This window comes from Meleagris gallopavo, chromosome 4, assembly GCF_905368555.1.
Source record: "Meleagris gallopavo chromosome 4, MGAL_WU_HG_1.1, whole genome shotgun sequence".
Taxonomy (NCBI): Eukaryota; Metazoa; Chordata; class Aves; order Galliformes; family Phasianidae; genus Meleagris; species Meleagris gallopavo.
Genome location: NC_139407.1, coordinates 40,391,757 through 40,404,748, shown reverse-complemented (window position 1 = coordinate 40,404,748; position 12,992 = coordinate 40,391,757). Strand labels below are relative to the sequence as shown.

The 12,992-nt window shown below is 38.5% G+C and overlaps 1 protein-coding gene across 1 annotated transcript in view; it reads right to left on the bottom strand.

Annotated features, from left to right (window-relative positions):
* BANK1 (B cell scaffold protein with ankyrin repeats 1) overlaps positions 1-6,553 on the bottom strand; it is a 130,899-nt gene extending 124,346 nt beyond the window's left edge. The window contains exon 1 of the mRNA XM_085222971.1: positions 6,322-6,553. Within this exon, the coding sequence (XP_085079097.1) occupies positions 6,322-6,334 (13 nt within the window). The 5' untranslated portion in view covers positions 6,335-6,553. The remainder of the gene's footprint in view (positions 1-6,321) is intronic.
* Between the last annotated feature and the right edge of the window lie 6,439 nt (positions 6,554-12,992).

The following is a 12,992-nucleotide window of genomic DNA, read 5'->3' as shown; positions in this document are numbered from 1 at the left end:
ATGACAATAATTTGGCAAGAGTGCTGTAAGAAAATTAAAATGAAACTGTCCTGAGTGTACCCCATAAGCAGCAAACACTTCTCTTTCCAAACCGATCAATGTACATTCTGCCTTAAATCTTCACAGAAAATATTTTTCCTCCAATTTAATTATTACAGTCTCTGTTTCGTGCATTCAAGTCCAAATTAGATTTGTCATCCTCTAAAATGGTTAATCTTGAATAGGGAACAGAACTGATAAGGGACACAAACAAATCTGGAAGTTTTCCTGATAAGATTACAGAGTTATAAAAATAGAATGCAAGTATGAAAACCTTAAGAAGTTTTGATTAAAAATCACTGGCAAAAAAACTTTGATTTCCTGACATGCACTGAAGGTGGAATTGTCCTTACATTCCTACAGGGAAGAAACTTACAGCAGCAACTGAGATTCAGTGAAATGCTCCATTAGCAGACATCTTGTGAGAAAGTAGAAGAATGGGGCATTATTCAGTTTTATGCATTTTTACAATTTTTTAGATAATATTTAACATCCTTTCCAAGCAAGACTTTTCTATTATTTGATTCAATCTTTATTACATTTTTGTTCACATAGGCCTACTTTTTAAAATTGCTATTTAAATAAGTCATATTTGAAATTTGAAATGGAAATTATCTTTAAGCATTAAAAAATATGATTAAGTTGCTAAAAGTGATGTTCTGAAGGGACCCATAACACCTTTGTGTGGTTTATCTGGTTTACTCAAAGGCCTGCTTGACCTGCTTGGATGTAAACACAAGATTAACCAAAGTCATTACATTTATTTCATTTATTTCAGTTTCCTTGAACAAATCCGAATATTTTAAGAATAATGACTATCAGTATTTTTCAGAGAGAACTTTTTTCCTGTATTGTTGCCATTACTATTTTTAAAGTCAGGTCCAAAATCGTAAACACATTAGAAGCCAGCTGCTTTTTAGAAGCTCAGCAAAACTGAAGGGTGTTTTAGGTGGGTGTAAGCTTGCTTTTATGTTGTTATTTACATTTGTCACCGGCTGTGGATTTTTCATACCTGCACTTGAGCATACGCTCTTGGCTACTTTTACGTGCTTAGTAGCCATAGTTGATTTGAACCTGGTTTGCTACTGCAAACACTTAAGAAGTGGGAACAAAACCTTAGAAAAGGAACAAAACCTTAGAAAAAAATACTTACACAAAGGATTTTATACTGAATACTGCATGTTTACCAATTTCCCATTATGTTTCATATTTTCAAAAAGAAGCCAATCAATATCAGAAGATAAACAATATGAACAACAAAACAGCTAATTAAAAGCAGATTTTTGTCCCTCATGCACATTGTTGCTTAAGAAAGAGAGACTAACTATGCTGATTTCTGAATTATAAATCCTAAAAATCCAAGGAAACGCCTACTTCAGGTACTGTTTGTTTTCTTCTTCTGTGCCCTACCATTTAGCATGAAATTGCTTCAAGCATTTGTATTTGACCTTCCCTTCCTCCCCACTCCACTCCACTCAGGCACTACTTAAGATGGGAACTTTTATTTTCCATTCTCAAATGGCTTTCAATTATTCTTGTTCAATTCATTCCAGGCACAGTATTTTTTCACTTCAGCTATTTGAATTGTAAATGTTTCGCGAATAAATGAAAGTTATGAATAAATAGATGGGTGCACTATATGAAAAACTTTAACAAATACACTGTTAAATTTCTTAAAAGTTTAAGTTATAAAAACCATTCGACACATTTTTCTATTTTTTAAAGGCTTCCAGAATTCTATTTTCCATTAGAAAATAAATAACACTATTTCAATCATATCTCTAGTCTGAGATGTAAAAAACAAAACAACAACATTTCACTGAATGTAATTTCAATGAAGTAAAAGAAAAAAATAAGAGTTGGTTATTTTTCTGAGTTATCATTCTACCTGTACAGTGGACAATAACTAATAGTTATTGTAAGTAACATTCAGCATTTTCATTGTTTGGAAGAAAGTGTAATGATATCAATGTCAAGAGAAAATACTACTACTTCATTACATTTTGACAGGAAAATAGCTTGCTTTGTTCAGCAGACTGAACACATACACATCCCCACACAGAGAAAGCTGAGGTGCAGAGCAGCAGAGTACATCAAGGAGCAAATTGATCACAGAATTAGGAGGGTTGTCAGGAACCCCTAGAGATCACCGAGCCTGACCCCAAAACGAGACTCTGCACTGCTGATCACAACCTCCTGAATCTCATCCCTCTGAACTGTATGGGTATTCTCATACAAAGACTGGAATGCACTAGAGAGCAGACAAATCAAAACCACTGAGAATGTGAACTGGACAGAAGCTGCAGTACACTTTGGCAGAATGACAAGATAGCCACAAAAGTCTCTTAGCTGAATAGTGTGGGTTTTAAGAAGTTTTGCTAGATAACAGAATAAGATGAAGAGCCTCAGACATAAGAACGCATCTCCTCATTACTTCCAAATTCCTTACTCCAAACTCATGTGCAAAACCAGGAAACTGCTACAGCGTGTTTCATGACAGCAGAAAGACAAGCAATAAACGTGTACAGGACCGATGGACTTCAGAGGAAGCAAATATTTTCTTATAAGCTGAAGGAATTAAGAAATACGGGCATCTATTAAGACAATATAGAGCAATTATTTTTTCAGCTACAAAAACCTGCCAGATTCAGCAACTCACTGGAAGTAGGCATCCCAGTAGGTGCATAAGTACAAAATAAGTGATTTGACAAATATATTGCATTTCAACCTCATAGCCTTAGATGAACTGCCCCTAGAAATTAAGCAGATGCAACAGCAGTTTTGAAAATCCTTCTCTTTTGTTAAAGAATACTTTTAGGTACAAACACAAATATGTGCACATCATGCTTACTATATACAAAGGACTACCTAAAATGCCAACACACAACCAATGACATACTACCAATTTATTACATATTTTATTTTGCTTGCCTTTTTTTTTTTTTTGTCTCTTGACTTTGACATTGCATTTATCAGTAATAACATTGAAATATTGCTGTATGTTTGTGTTTAAAATATTTTAAAGCTACCAAAAATTGAAGCAATTTCTAGTCCTTGAGAAAAACAAAATTCAAATATTTATTTTCACTGGCTAGATTCCCTTGCAGAATTCCTGTTGTGTAAATACTGTCGTAGAAACAGCTGGAGGCACAGAAATGCACACTGAATATAGAAGAAGTGCAAAACAGCAGAGCTCAGTGGTGACATTCATCTTCACAAGTATGGGGATGAGCGATAACTCAAATGTAGCACAGCCATTAGCAAGTTATCCTGTCAGTACCTCTCACTACAAGTGCAGACAGATGTCATCAAGGATCAGGCATTACGGATGTTTTATCTTCACTAGGTACAGCATGTTCAATGGTATTTGCTTCAAGAAGTTCATCTTGACTAGAGTTTCCTTCTGAATACTGACAAGTAACAAGACTGTCTCACCTACCTTCCACTCAAAACAATTTTCAGATTCAAGGTTGGCTAGACCTCAGACAATCCACCCAAAGCAACTTGTACCCCATGGTTCATGGTCAGTCCTTCATGACATAACTGATCTCTTTTCACTGTTGTAAGAAAAGTTTGGTGCTGTGGTAAAGCTGCAAGGGAGAACTCAACATATGGAGGCTGTAGGTGGAAGATGAGGATTGTGTAGAGCAGCACATGAAAAAATAACAGAGATAAATGATGGAAGCATAGAAGGCCACCATGCCCACTGCTGGCTGAGCCCACAGCCATTTGTTTCCCTGCCAATGCCAACATGTGGAACTAGCTGCAAGCAGCTGGGAAACTTGCCATATCTCTATGGTGCTCCGATGTATTTGCTCAGCATTATTTCATGTGAATATCTAGGATCTGACTGCCTTTATTCAACAAAAGCAAAATTTAGACTACGTCCCTAGGTCACACACAGTTATATACTGGAACATATAGGCATATTTAGAAATGCTATCATATGTGCATTTTTGCTTATGGATACTACTTTTTTTTCTTTAAGAAAAGGTTGCAGCACTGCAAGTGGAGTCCAGATAGAAAAATCCTTATCAAGGTCCAAAGATTAGTAAAATAAATACTATTATCAAATTAGTATCAAATACTAATTCATTTTACAAGAAGCTCTGAGTATCAATCAAGGCAGTCCTCAATTCATTTATCTGCCACCGTTTTAATACGAAACATCTAGGAAAGTCACTTTGCCTCTTCCTTGTATTTTCATCTCCATGGTAAGCATAGTTGCATGGCTTCCAATGCTAATATCACTAGATTGTTTCACTTGATAATTAATATTCTAATAGGTTACTTTGATGTTATGAAATGAAACAAAATATTAGGTACCTCGACAAAAAAACTGCCATGACATTTGAAGTACTCCTTTAAAATGGTGACATAAAACAGTAAACTAAATTCTTGAGCTACTGCAGTCAAGCCTTCAGATTTCGATTTCTCGATTTCTCATTCATATCTGTTAATTCAAAAGTATTACCTCTTATTTTTTTCCTGTGGAAACTACAAGCAATACAAATAGCACAATAACACTATTTGATAGAGCAAATTCTCAGCTACAAAACACTATTTTTCAACATAGTCACCACTATTAGCTACGTATTTTTGCCTTCTGTGAGCAGGATCCTGTGTGCTGTACTCAGAAAAATCTGCACCAGCGGAGGTGATCCACTGCTATTGTTGCCACTGCTGAAACACCCCATGCACTGCCTCCCTGTGCTCACATACACTGATTGGTCTCCATAAACATTCGGCAAGTGCCAATGAATGTCAATGGATGCAACTTTTTCAACATGAAAGAATTCAGTTCCACACCTTTGCTTCATAAACACTACTGTGTCAGATGGCATTGTCTCAGACAACACAATGTAATGAGATACTGGTGGGAAGGTTCAAACCTCTACTGCCGTACCACCAACATCTCCCTATGACATTGAGGGCTGACATAATAAAAGAGGAAGCATTACTTTCAGAGCAGCACTTGTAAAATTAGGATGAAATATCATCCTGACTAATAGAAGAGCTGAAAAAAAAAAAAACAACAAACAAACAAAAACTGAATTCCCTGATGGAAGCAAATCAAATGAGCCAAACCTCTGGCATCTGGCTACGTATCTTTCATTTCTCCTTTGAGAGCCCAGCTTTGCAGTCCCTGTTTTGATTTAAGCAATGCAGAGCCTTCTGAAGAAAATGGGAGCTGTGAACACATAGTATTTCTGTGAATGGAGAAACACAACTGGGAAGAGCGAACAGAAAAACCTGGAGCCAGAAGCTCCCGATTCTGTTTTGGGCCTGCCATTAGTTTCCATGTGACATTCATCAATCATTTACTTTCTTCATCATTTTTTTCTACCTGTAAACAGAAGGATAACACATTCTCATCCACCAAGGAAGTGACAAAATATGTGCTAGCAGTTTTGAGGCACACAGATAATGTGACAAACCATTGGAAACATAAAGAAATGAATATTTCTGTGTAAGGTCTACGGGGATTTTCTGTACTGTACAATAAAGCTGGGTACTAAGCTGAGACTGAAAGAGGACAATCAAATTTTAACTATTAACACATCATGCTCTTAGGCAATTAAAATTCTATCCAGGACAGCTGTGCATGTAGGACAGAATAGGACTGCTCATATGATGATCATTCTGTCATTTCCTAATTTCTTGGTACTAGACTTCCCACTCTTCAAAGAAGTTGAATAGTTCAAGCAAAACCAGGCACAATGCTGCAACACTTGCAATTGAAGGGCATTTTTAAGGAAAAGTGACCTAAAACTGTGTTGAGGTGCTAAGGGCAGCCTCCTCAGAACAAACGTTGGCATAACTTGTTGGGGAGAACTAAAAACAGTCACTTGAAATATCCAAGGGAAAAAGAAAGGAAAAATTGGCTGGGACAAGCCATATTAACAGAGAACGTACCAAATACACACCCAGCTTCATAAGAAAAAAACAACAGTGCCGAACCTCCCCACTGGGATACACGAAGGCACTACGTGTGCTCCGGAGAGCCGCACCGTCCACCAGACACCTCAATACACAACTATCTGCACCATCACGGATAAGGTTGCACAGCCCGTGAAGCTAAACTCTCCTTCACAGAGAGCCCAGACAAAACAAACCCAAAGCCAAGCCTCAAGCCCTTTCCCGCTACGCCTGCCCACCACCGCTTGCCGAACAGCAGCTCGTTCCTCCATCTCCAAGTCCTCCTTCGCCCCCAGCCACAAGATGGTGGCCGCAGCGGGGCGACCTCGTGCCCCTCCATCTCGCAGCCCGCCCCGCACTGACCTGTAGGCCGCATCGCACCGCGCCGTGCTCGCTGCTCCCTCCTTCCCTCACCGGGTATATCGCTCTCCCAGTGCACTGCCCCTATGCCGCGGTCGCCGCTACCGGTCCGGAAGCGTGGGGCCGCCCCCGGCTCCTCCCGGCCGCAGTGCTCCACCGCTCCGGTCCCTACACCGCCCTCGGTGGGGGGAAGAGCTGCGGGCCGGAACCAGGTGGGACCGTGAAGGGTTAGCCTCTTGTGATGCCTCCCTTCCGGAGGCAAGCACGGAGAGCCCCCAGCCTTCAAGTTGGTTGGACTCGAGGAGAAAAGAGGCGGGAACCGAACCCTCCCGTGTCCTCGGGGCTTTAGTGCGGGGTTCTGCCGTCCCGAGGAGCCCTCGTCAGCCTGTGAAAAGTGCCCCGAGGATGGAGAAGTCCTCTCCTCGGAAGGTGCTCTGGCACAGCATGGTTATCATCTCTTTTGAATTATGCCTGTGTTAACTTATTGAAATTTGAAGATGAAAACTGTAAAAAGTGAGACAAAGCAGCATGTTGGAGAGCTTGCCCTTAGATTCAGTCAGGAGCCATTGATGAGTGCGGCACCTTTCAAGTCCAAAGCAAAGGCTGAGCCCACCTCTGGAGAAGCATTTCCCTGTACAGTGGGATTATCAGATAGGTGATGGTACCTTCTGGAAGGACATAGTCATTTTTTAAAGAAAGCAAAACCTCTGACTGCGCTTCACATGTGGATATGTGGCTCTCATCCACCTGAACCTCCCTGCATTCCCCAGACCCACCAGAACTATAATGCCCCATGGCTGATTTCAGTGATGTTGTTTGGCAAAGATTTTCAGGATCTTCGAAGGTGAAGTTGCTCAGTATTGGATTCAGGACTGTGGGTGGACAAAATACAGAAGATAAATGCTCTGTATCACCTGAACTGAAGGAAAGGCAGCAGAATGAATTCAAGCAATATAAATGAAAGGAACATTCACATCCATGGGCAGTCTTTATAGATGCCTCAGCACAGCAAAGCCTTCATGGTTTGCAATCAACCATGAACCATAGATCTACGGAAGGTTGGACTTAGGTGAAAGAACTACTTCAAAGATTTTGTGTGCAGCTGTGAGAATCCACCCAAAGTATTTGCAAAACTGAACCACTGTGAGCTATGCCAATTTCTGCCATCACTCAGGTAGGAATTTGATTTTATTTGATTGAGCTGTGTTTTTGTTGTTGTTGTTGTCGTTGATTCAGTTTTTGCTAATGAGTGTGTGCTCTGGCCTGGCTTGGCCTGCCACACAGAGGAAATCACTATATACACACGCATGAGGAAAACCCAGATATCAGTCTTGTCAGTCTAGATGTGCTTTAGGATGAGCCTGGAATACATCCCATTGTTATTTTCTGGTCATTTTTCACCTTTGCTTTCATGTACTTAAGCGCTAGTGTCTAAGAGATACTGCATTCCAGGACTGTATGTTTGGACACGGGACCAGCACTAGATTGTTGGTAGTCTTGAGGTAGGACCAGGATGAATAGGAAGGAAATATCTTACAATGAAGGAAGATGTGAAAGATAAAACATTTGGGAATATTGTATCTGATTATTTTGCCAAAGCATTAATGCTTGATCTTCGTAAAAGATATGTTAGTTGGTGTGATTGGATGTGGTTGGAATATTTTTGCAATGTGAGCTGTGGCAATGATCACTGTGGAAAGAAACCTTCATAAAAGAAAATAAGGATTATTAAGTGTGAATATAATTGAATATAAAAATAACTGAAGTGTAACTTGGGATTCTGATACTGAATTAAAAAATAAAAATAAAAAATGAAGTTTTTCCTGGGTGTAAGGCTGAGAGAATCGTGATAGTACCGCTGTACTGAGAGAAAAGTAAGCCCTAAGTAAGTCCTAAAAGGGAGAACTTGCTTTACTCAGATTTTTGACAAGACACCTGGCAGGATTCTATTAACTGTAGAAGGATACTCTTTCAACCAAGTCCCAAAGAATGAGGCCCTGCTCTGCATGCAGGAGTTGTGGAGCGCTGTGAATACACACTATATGTGCCAACATTTGCAACAGTATGACTGTAACAGAAATCTTTAGTCACAGCTTGAAACAGTGATTTAGCACCTGGTGGGAAGGCAGGGCCGATTTAGGGGAGCTCAGGTGCATGCAATGTGCCTGAGTGACCAGAAGGTGTGGAGCTAGGATCCACGCCTCCCCAGACCTCATTTAAAGGTTGACAGTGGAGGCACAAACATCTTGCTAGAGATTGCTGCCTACTTGAGGCCTTTCAAGGGTAAGCAGAGTTGTATTGGGGGGAAAACAAATGAAAAGATATCTATCCTGAAACATTGAAAACATACCCCTAGAATAATGTTGTTGTTGTGCCAGGTATGTCCTTAATATAGATGTTGAATTTTGAGTTTATTAAACTCCTATCAAGTATTAGCTTACTTCAAAACATACAGGAGTAGGAATGCTGATTTTGGGATAATTATATTTCTGTAATGTTTTTAATTTCAGTTACTCACTAATCTTCTTAATACTAACTTATTGCTAATACTGTTTTTTTTCTTCTTTTTTTCTCTTTGTAACTATGTAGCTATTGTTGGAGTAGTGGCTTCTTGTTGGAATATAACTAGTGTTCAATGTATTGCTAGAAGAGCTTACTGCATAAATTCCTTGTTTGTTTCCTACAAGTCTGTTAAGGTTTGAATGACTTTTCCTCTATTACAGTTTGAAGTGCTTTGAAAAAACTTATTCACACTTCAGTTTACTGATAGTATTCATTGTGAATTCTACTGATAGTATCATTATGGTATACTACAATACAGGTAGTATTTCTAATTGCTTGTGTAAGCAGCTGGGAGTATAGCATTTCAGATAACATGGTTTGTTTTTTCCCATCTTAGCAGCAGTATATGTACATGTGGAGTGTTTTTGATTCCTCCTTGTAGTCGTGTTAGTGTATCCACCTATGTACACAAATACTAATTTTCAGTGTCAAATACTACTATAGGAAATAAAGTGGATTTAGCTGTGTCCATTCATCTTTATAGAAAAAGGAGATATTAATTGCATGCCTTATTTTTAATGATGGTTAAGTGTTTGGAAGAGATATCAAGATTAGGAAAGTGTCAATCAATTTGTATGACAGGTTTCAGGGAAGCAGGAAAATAGTGTTAGGGAATATCATTTTATTATTCAAGTTCACATCTGCTGAAATATTAAAGTACATCTAAAAGAAAATATGTAAGTCTAAAACAAAATGCTGTTTACTGACAGTTAAGGAAAAAAGCAAGTCGTATGAGACAAACTGAATAGCTTCTTCTGCTAGTACCATTCTGATTAAATGGTTACAGACAGAGATGAAATATAAGTGAATATAAACTAAGTGGCCTGAAACATAAAAGCACTGCCAGCATATCATAAGTACAATTAGTAATGATTTTTAATCTCCATGTTGTATTTAGAAAGTCTGTTTTCTCCCATAGCTTTCTTGATTGTCTCAGCTGAGTTTTCTCTAATTTTGAAGAAACTTCCAAGTCATTATAACACCTATCTAGATAAAACTTTTAAGAGACTTTCTCCTTTCAACTGAGAGCAAAACCAAAAACTTTTAAAGTCTTTATTTTATTGTCTGTGAAATATAATTTTATTATGGTGATTTAGGTGTTAGAATGTATGTGCAAGTTGCATCAAACTTCAAGCTTTGTTTTAAAAATCTCTGAGTTGCATAACAATCAACTCTTCATTTGTAACAAACTGGATTAATCACATTATGATTAGTAATGAGTGCAAATACAGTTTATGGCATAAGAAAGTTGACACCACAATGTAATGCTATCCAGCAGGCTACTTTTACATACTCGTGAGGGTAATGCATGATGTCTTTTTTCTGTGGCTTTTGGTACTTGATGGTAAATATGAATTTTTAATGCCTGCCATCGCGGTTGTTTTATGCTTTTATTTGAAAATCTGTCTCAAAGAACTACACTGCTAATCAGTCATTTGGTACAGCACCCAACAGGATTTTCTGAGGGAAAAAAATAGATTGATTTCAACTCAGCTCTCACTAAATAGACAAAGGAGTGGCTCATGGATTTTAAGAAAGTCCTGATCATAACGAACTGCGTGTTTGTATGCCCCACATGCAACCCACAAATAAAGTGATGACTGGAGACAGTAAGTATTTGTTCAAGCCTGTCTAGGCCCACCGATAGCAGAATACTGTGCTTGGTTACCTTCATTCAAAGCATCACTGAATGCATATGTACTGGTTTTGGTCTGCCTACATTGGCTGGTGTGTATGGACATACCTTGTTCTGTAATGCTCTTCTTTCTTTGTATCCTATAGAATGTCATTTTCAAACTATCAAATTATCTCCCAGTAAGTAGTAGTAACTTCGTGAAATACGCAGAAGTAGTATTAGGTCCTTCTGGTTATTAAAAATGGTTGGAAAGATAAAGGAAGGGGATACTTGACTTGCATTCTTGAAAGATAGTAGACATGTATACTAAAAACAGAAAGGCATGTTTAAGACAACTTTGAAAGCAATGAATGGAGGTTTAGAACTAGTGAAGCTGTTTACCTTAATGTTGTGACAAGAGATATCCAGAGTTGTAGCGAAACGAGCATGAAGGCGGTGCACAGTCTGCAATCAAAAGGCAGCACTCACTTCTCATTGCTTGAATGGGCCTGGGATGCTGTGATATCATCTTCTCAGTAGCCATGTAACCTGATGCTGTTCTGGGATTTGATTTGTTGAGTACCATTTGTAATTAGTCAGAGCATAATTATTGTACTGTAATGGTTTGTTAAAATAGTGTTGAATTACAGCCTTTTCCTGTTGATTTAGTAACGAGCATACCATTGACTGTAGAATTATTCTGCTACAGTTCATGATCATTATTCTCCAAGTAGGAGGACTGCTTTTCGTATATAACTCAAGCAGTGAGAAGAAACCAATAATGTGTCTGTTAGGGAGTATTTTCTGGTAGTGTGAAGTTTAAGCACTTAGTTCATGGTGAAGTTCTCAAAGACAACTTGGCAGGAGGCAAGCAAATTATAAAGAACTTCACTGGAATTATCTTATTAACTTTTTAATTGGAGTTGTGCTTCTTAATTTGGCTGTATGAAACACTTCAACAGTGAATAACTCAGTCCTGTAAGAACAGAAGAAATAGACCACATGACCTAAGAGTTTTTTGCTAAAATTAGGCTATAATTTGCCAACATTTTACTTTTCAACTAATGAGAAAATCTAACAGTTCCTGTTGCTGAAGCCATTTAGCTGCACATTGCATTGCCTTTTGCCTGCAGGTAACTACTTGCAAAGATGTTCCTTTTTCATGTTTGCCCCAGCCTATGGTATTTGCAGAGCTTTTGTTAGAATGGCTGGTAAATGTGACAAAATTGCTTTTTGTTCCTCTACCTGGTGTCTTTTTCACTTCTTTCATTTCAAAGAAGGGCAACTTTGTAGCATTGACCATCTTGCAGAGAGCTGCATTGGACTTCATGAAGAAAATGTATGAGCTTATTTAAAATACCTAGTGGGGCAAATGTATGGAACAGAAACAAAATTTAGTAGCTGAGGAAAAAAAAAATTGAAAACTGTTTACTCACTGGAGTGGATGGCTTGCAGCAAGGTTAAGGAATAGTAATTCAAAACTCAGAGGTAGATGTGGATTGCTGTGCTTCAGAGTTCAGGTAACCACCTGCTAAATCACACACTGTACTAGTCTAAATTTTTATTAATGCAAGACACAAGTGATTATGAAGCAATTAATTGAAGTGTCATCATCTTCACTGTCTTACTGCATACAAATTGCATGCATGTTGATTCACAATCTCCTTGCTTACCTGAGGTGGGAAAATATTTCCTGTATCTGTTGTAGCTGGGTTACCTCAGTACTTAAAAGGCAATGATTTTTTTTTCCCTAGGTGTACAGATATGGGAGAAGTGCATGTGTAAAACAACATGCCTGGGTTAGTTCCACATCAGGTGTGGTAGGGCTGCAGGACAGTGCAAGAGATGTGACTTATTTCCTTCTGCTCAGGTATGAGTGTGTTTAGGCTGTGGCAGGTGGCTGGGACTTCCTAAAATTACCTCCCAGCACCTGGAGCAGGTGAGAAGGCTTGTTTTATCCCACTGACATCTCATCTGCATTGTTTTACACTTTGTGGTGTGATGAAGACTGAGGTTTCTGTTGCCCATGTAGCCTGGTGTTACTGTTTTAGACTTCGTGGCTTGCTAGAGAGGAGAAGAAAGCAACTGAATGCAACTGCTCAGAGTTGCTTGTTCAGCATACGCAGTATGTGTTTTTTATTTCTTTTTCAAGTACCGATATGTAGGTGGTGCTTTGAAAATAGGACAACATGATGAGAGTGACTGTTAATATTAAACACTTTAAATAATAGCTTTGCATAAGGTTGAACTTGAAAAATTGCTTTTTTTCTTTCTGTATTTCATAAGAATCTTATGTTATATTAACACAACTAATTTCATTTAAGTATGGTTTGGAAAAGTCCTTATTGTTAAATAATTTTTCTCATTTTTTTTTTCTTCACATTATGGGTAAATTAGCACATATCCAAGAAATGATCTGCTCATTTTTAAAAGCCTGTCAGAAGGGAGAGCTAGAGAATGGTGCTTAGTGAGTAATGCTTTTGCACATTCAGCCTCC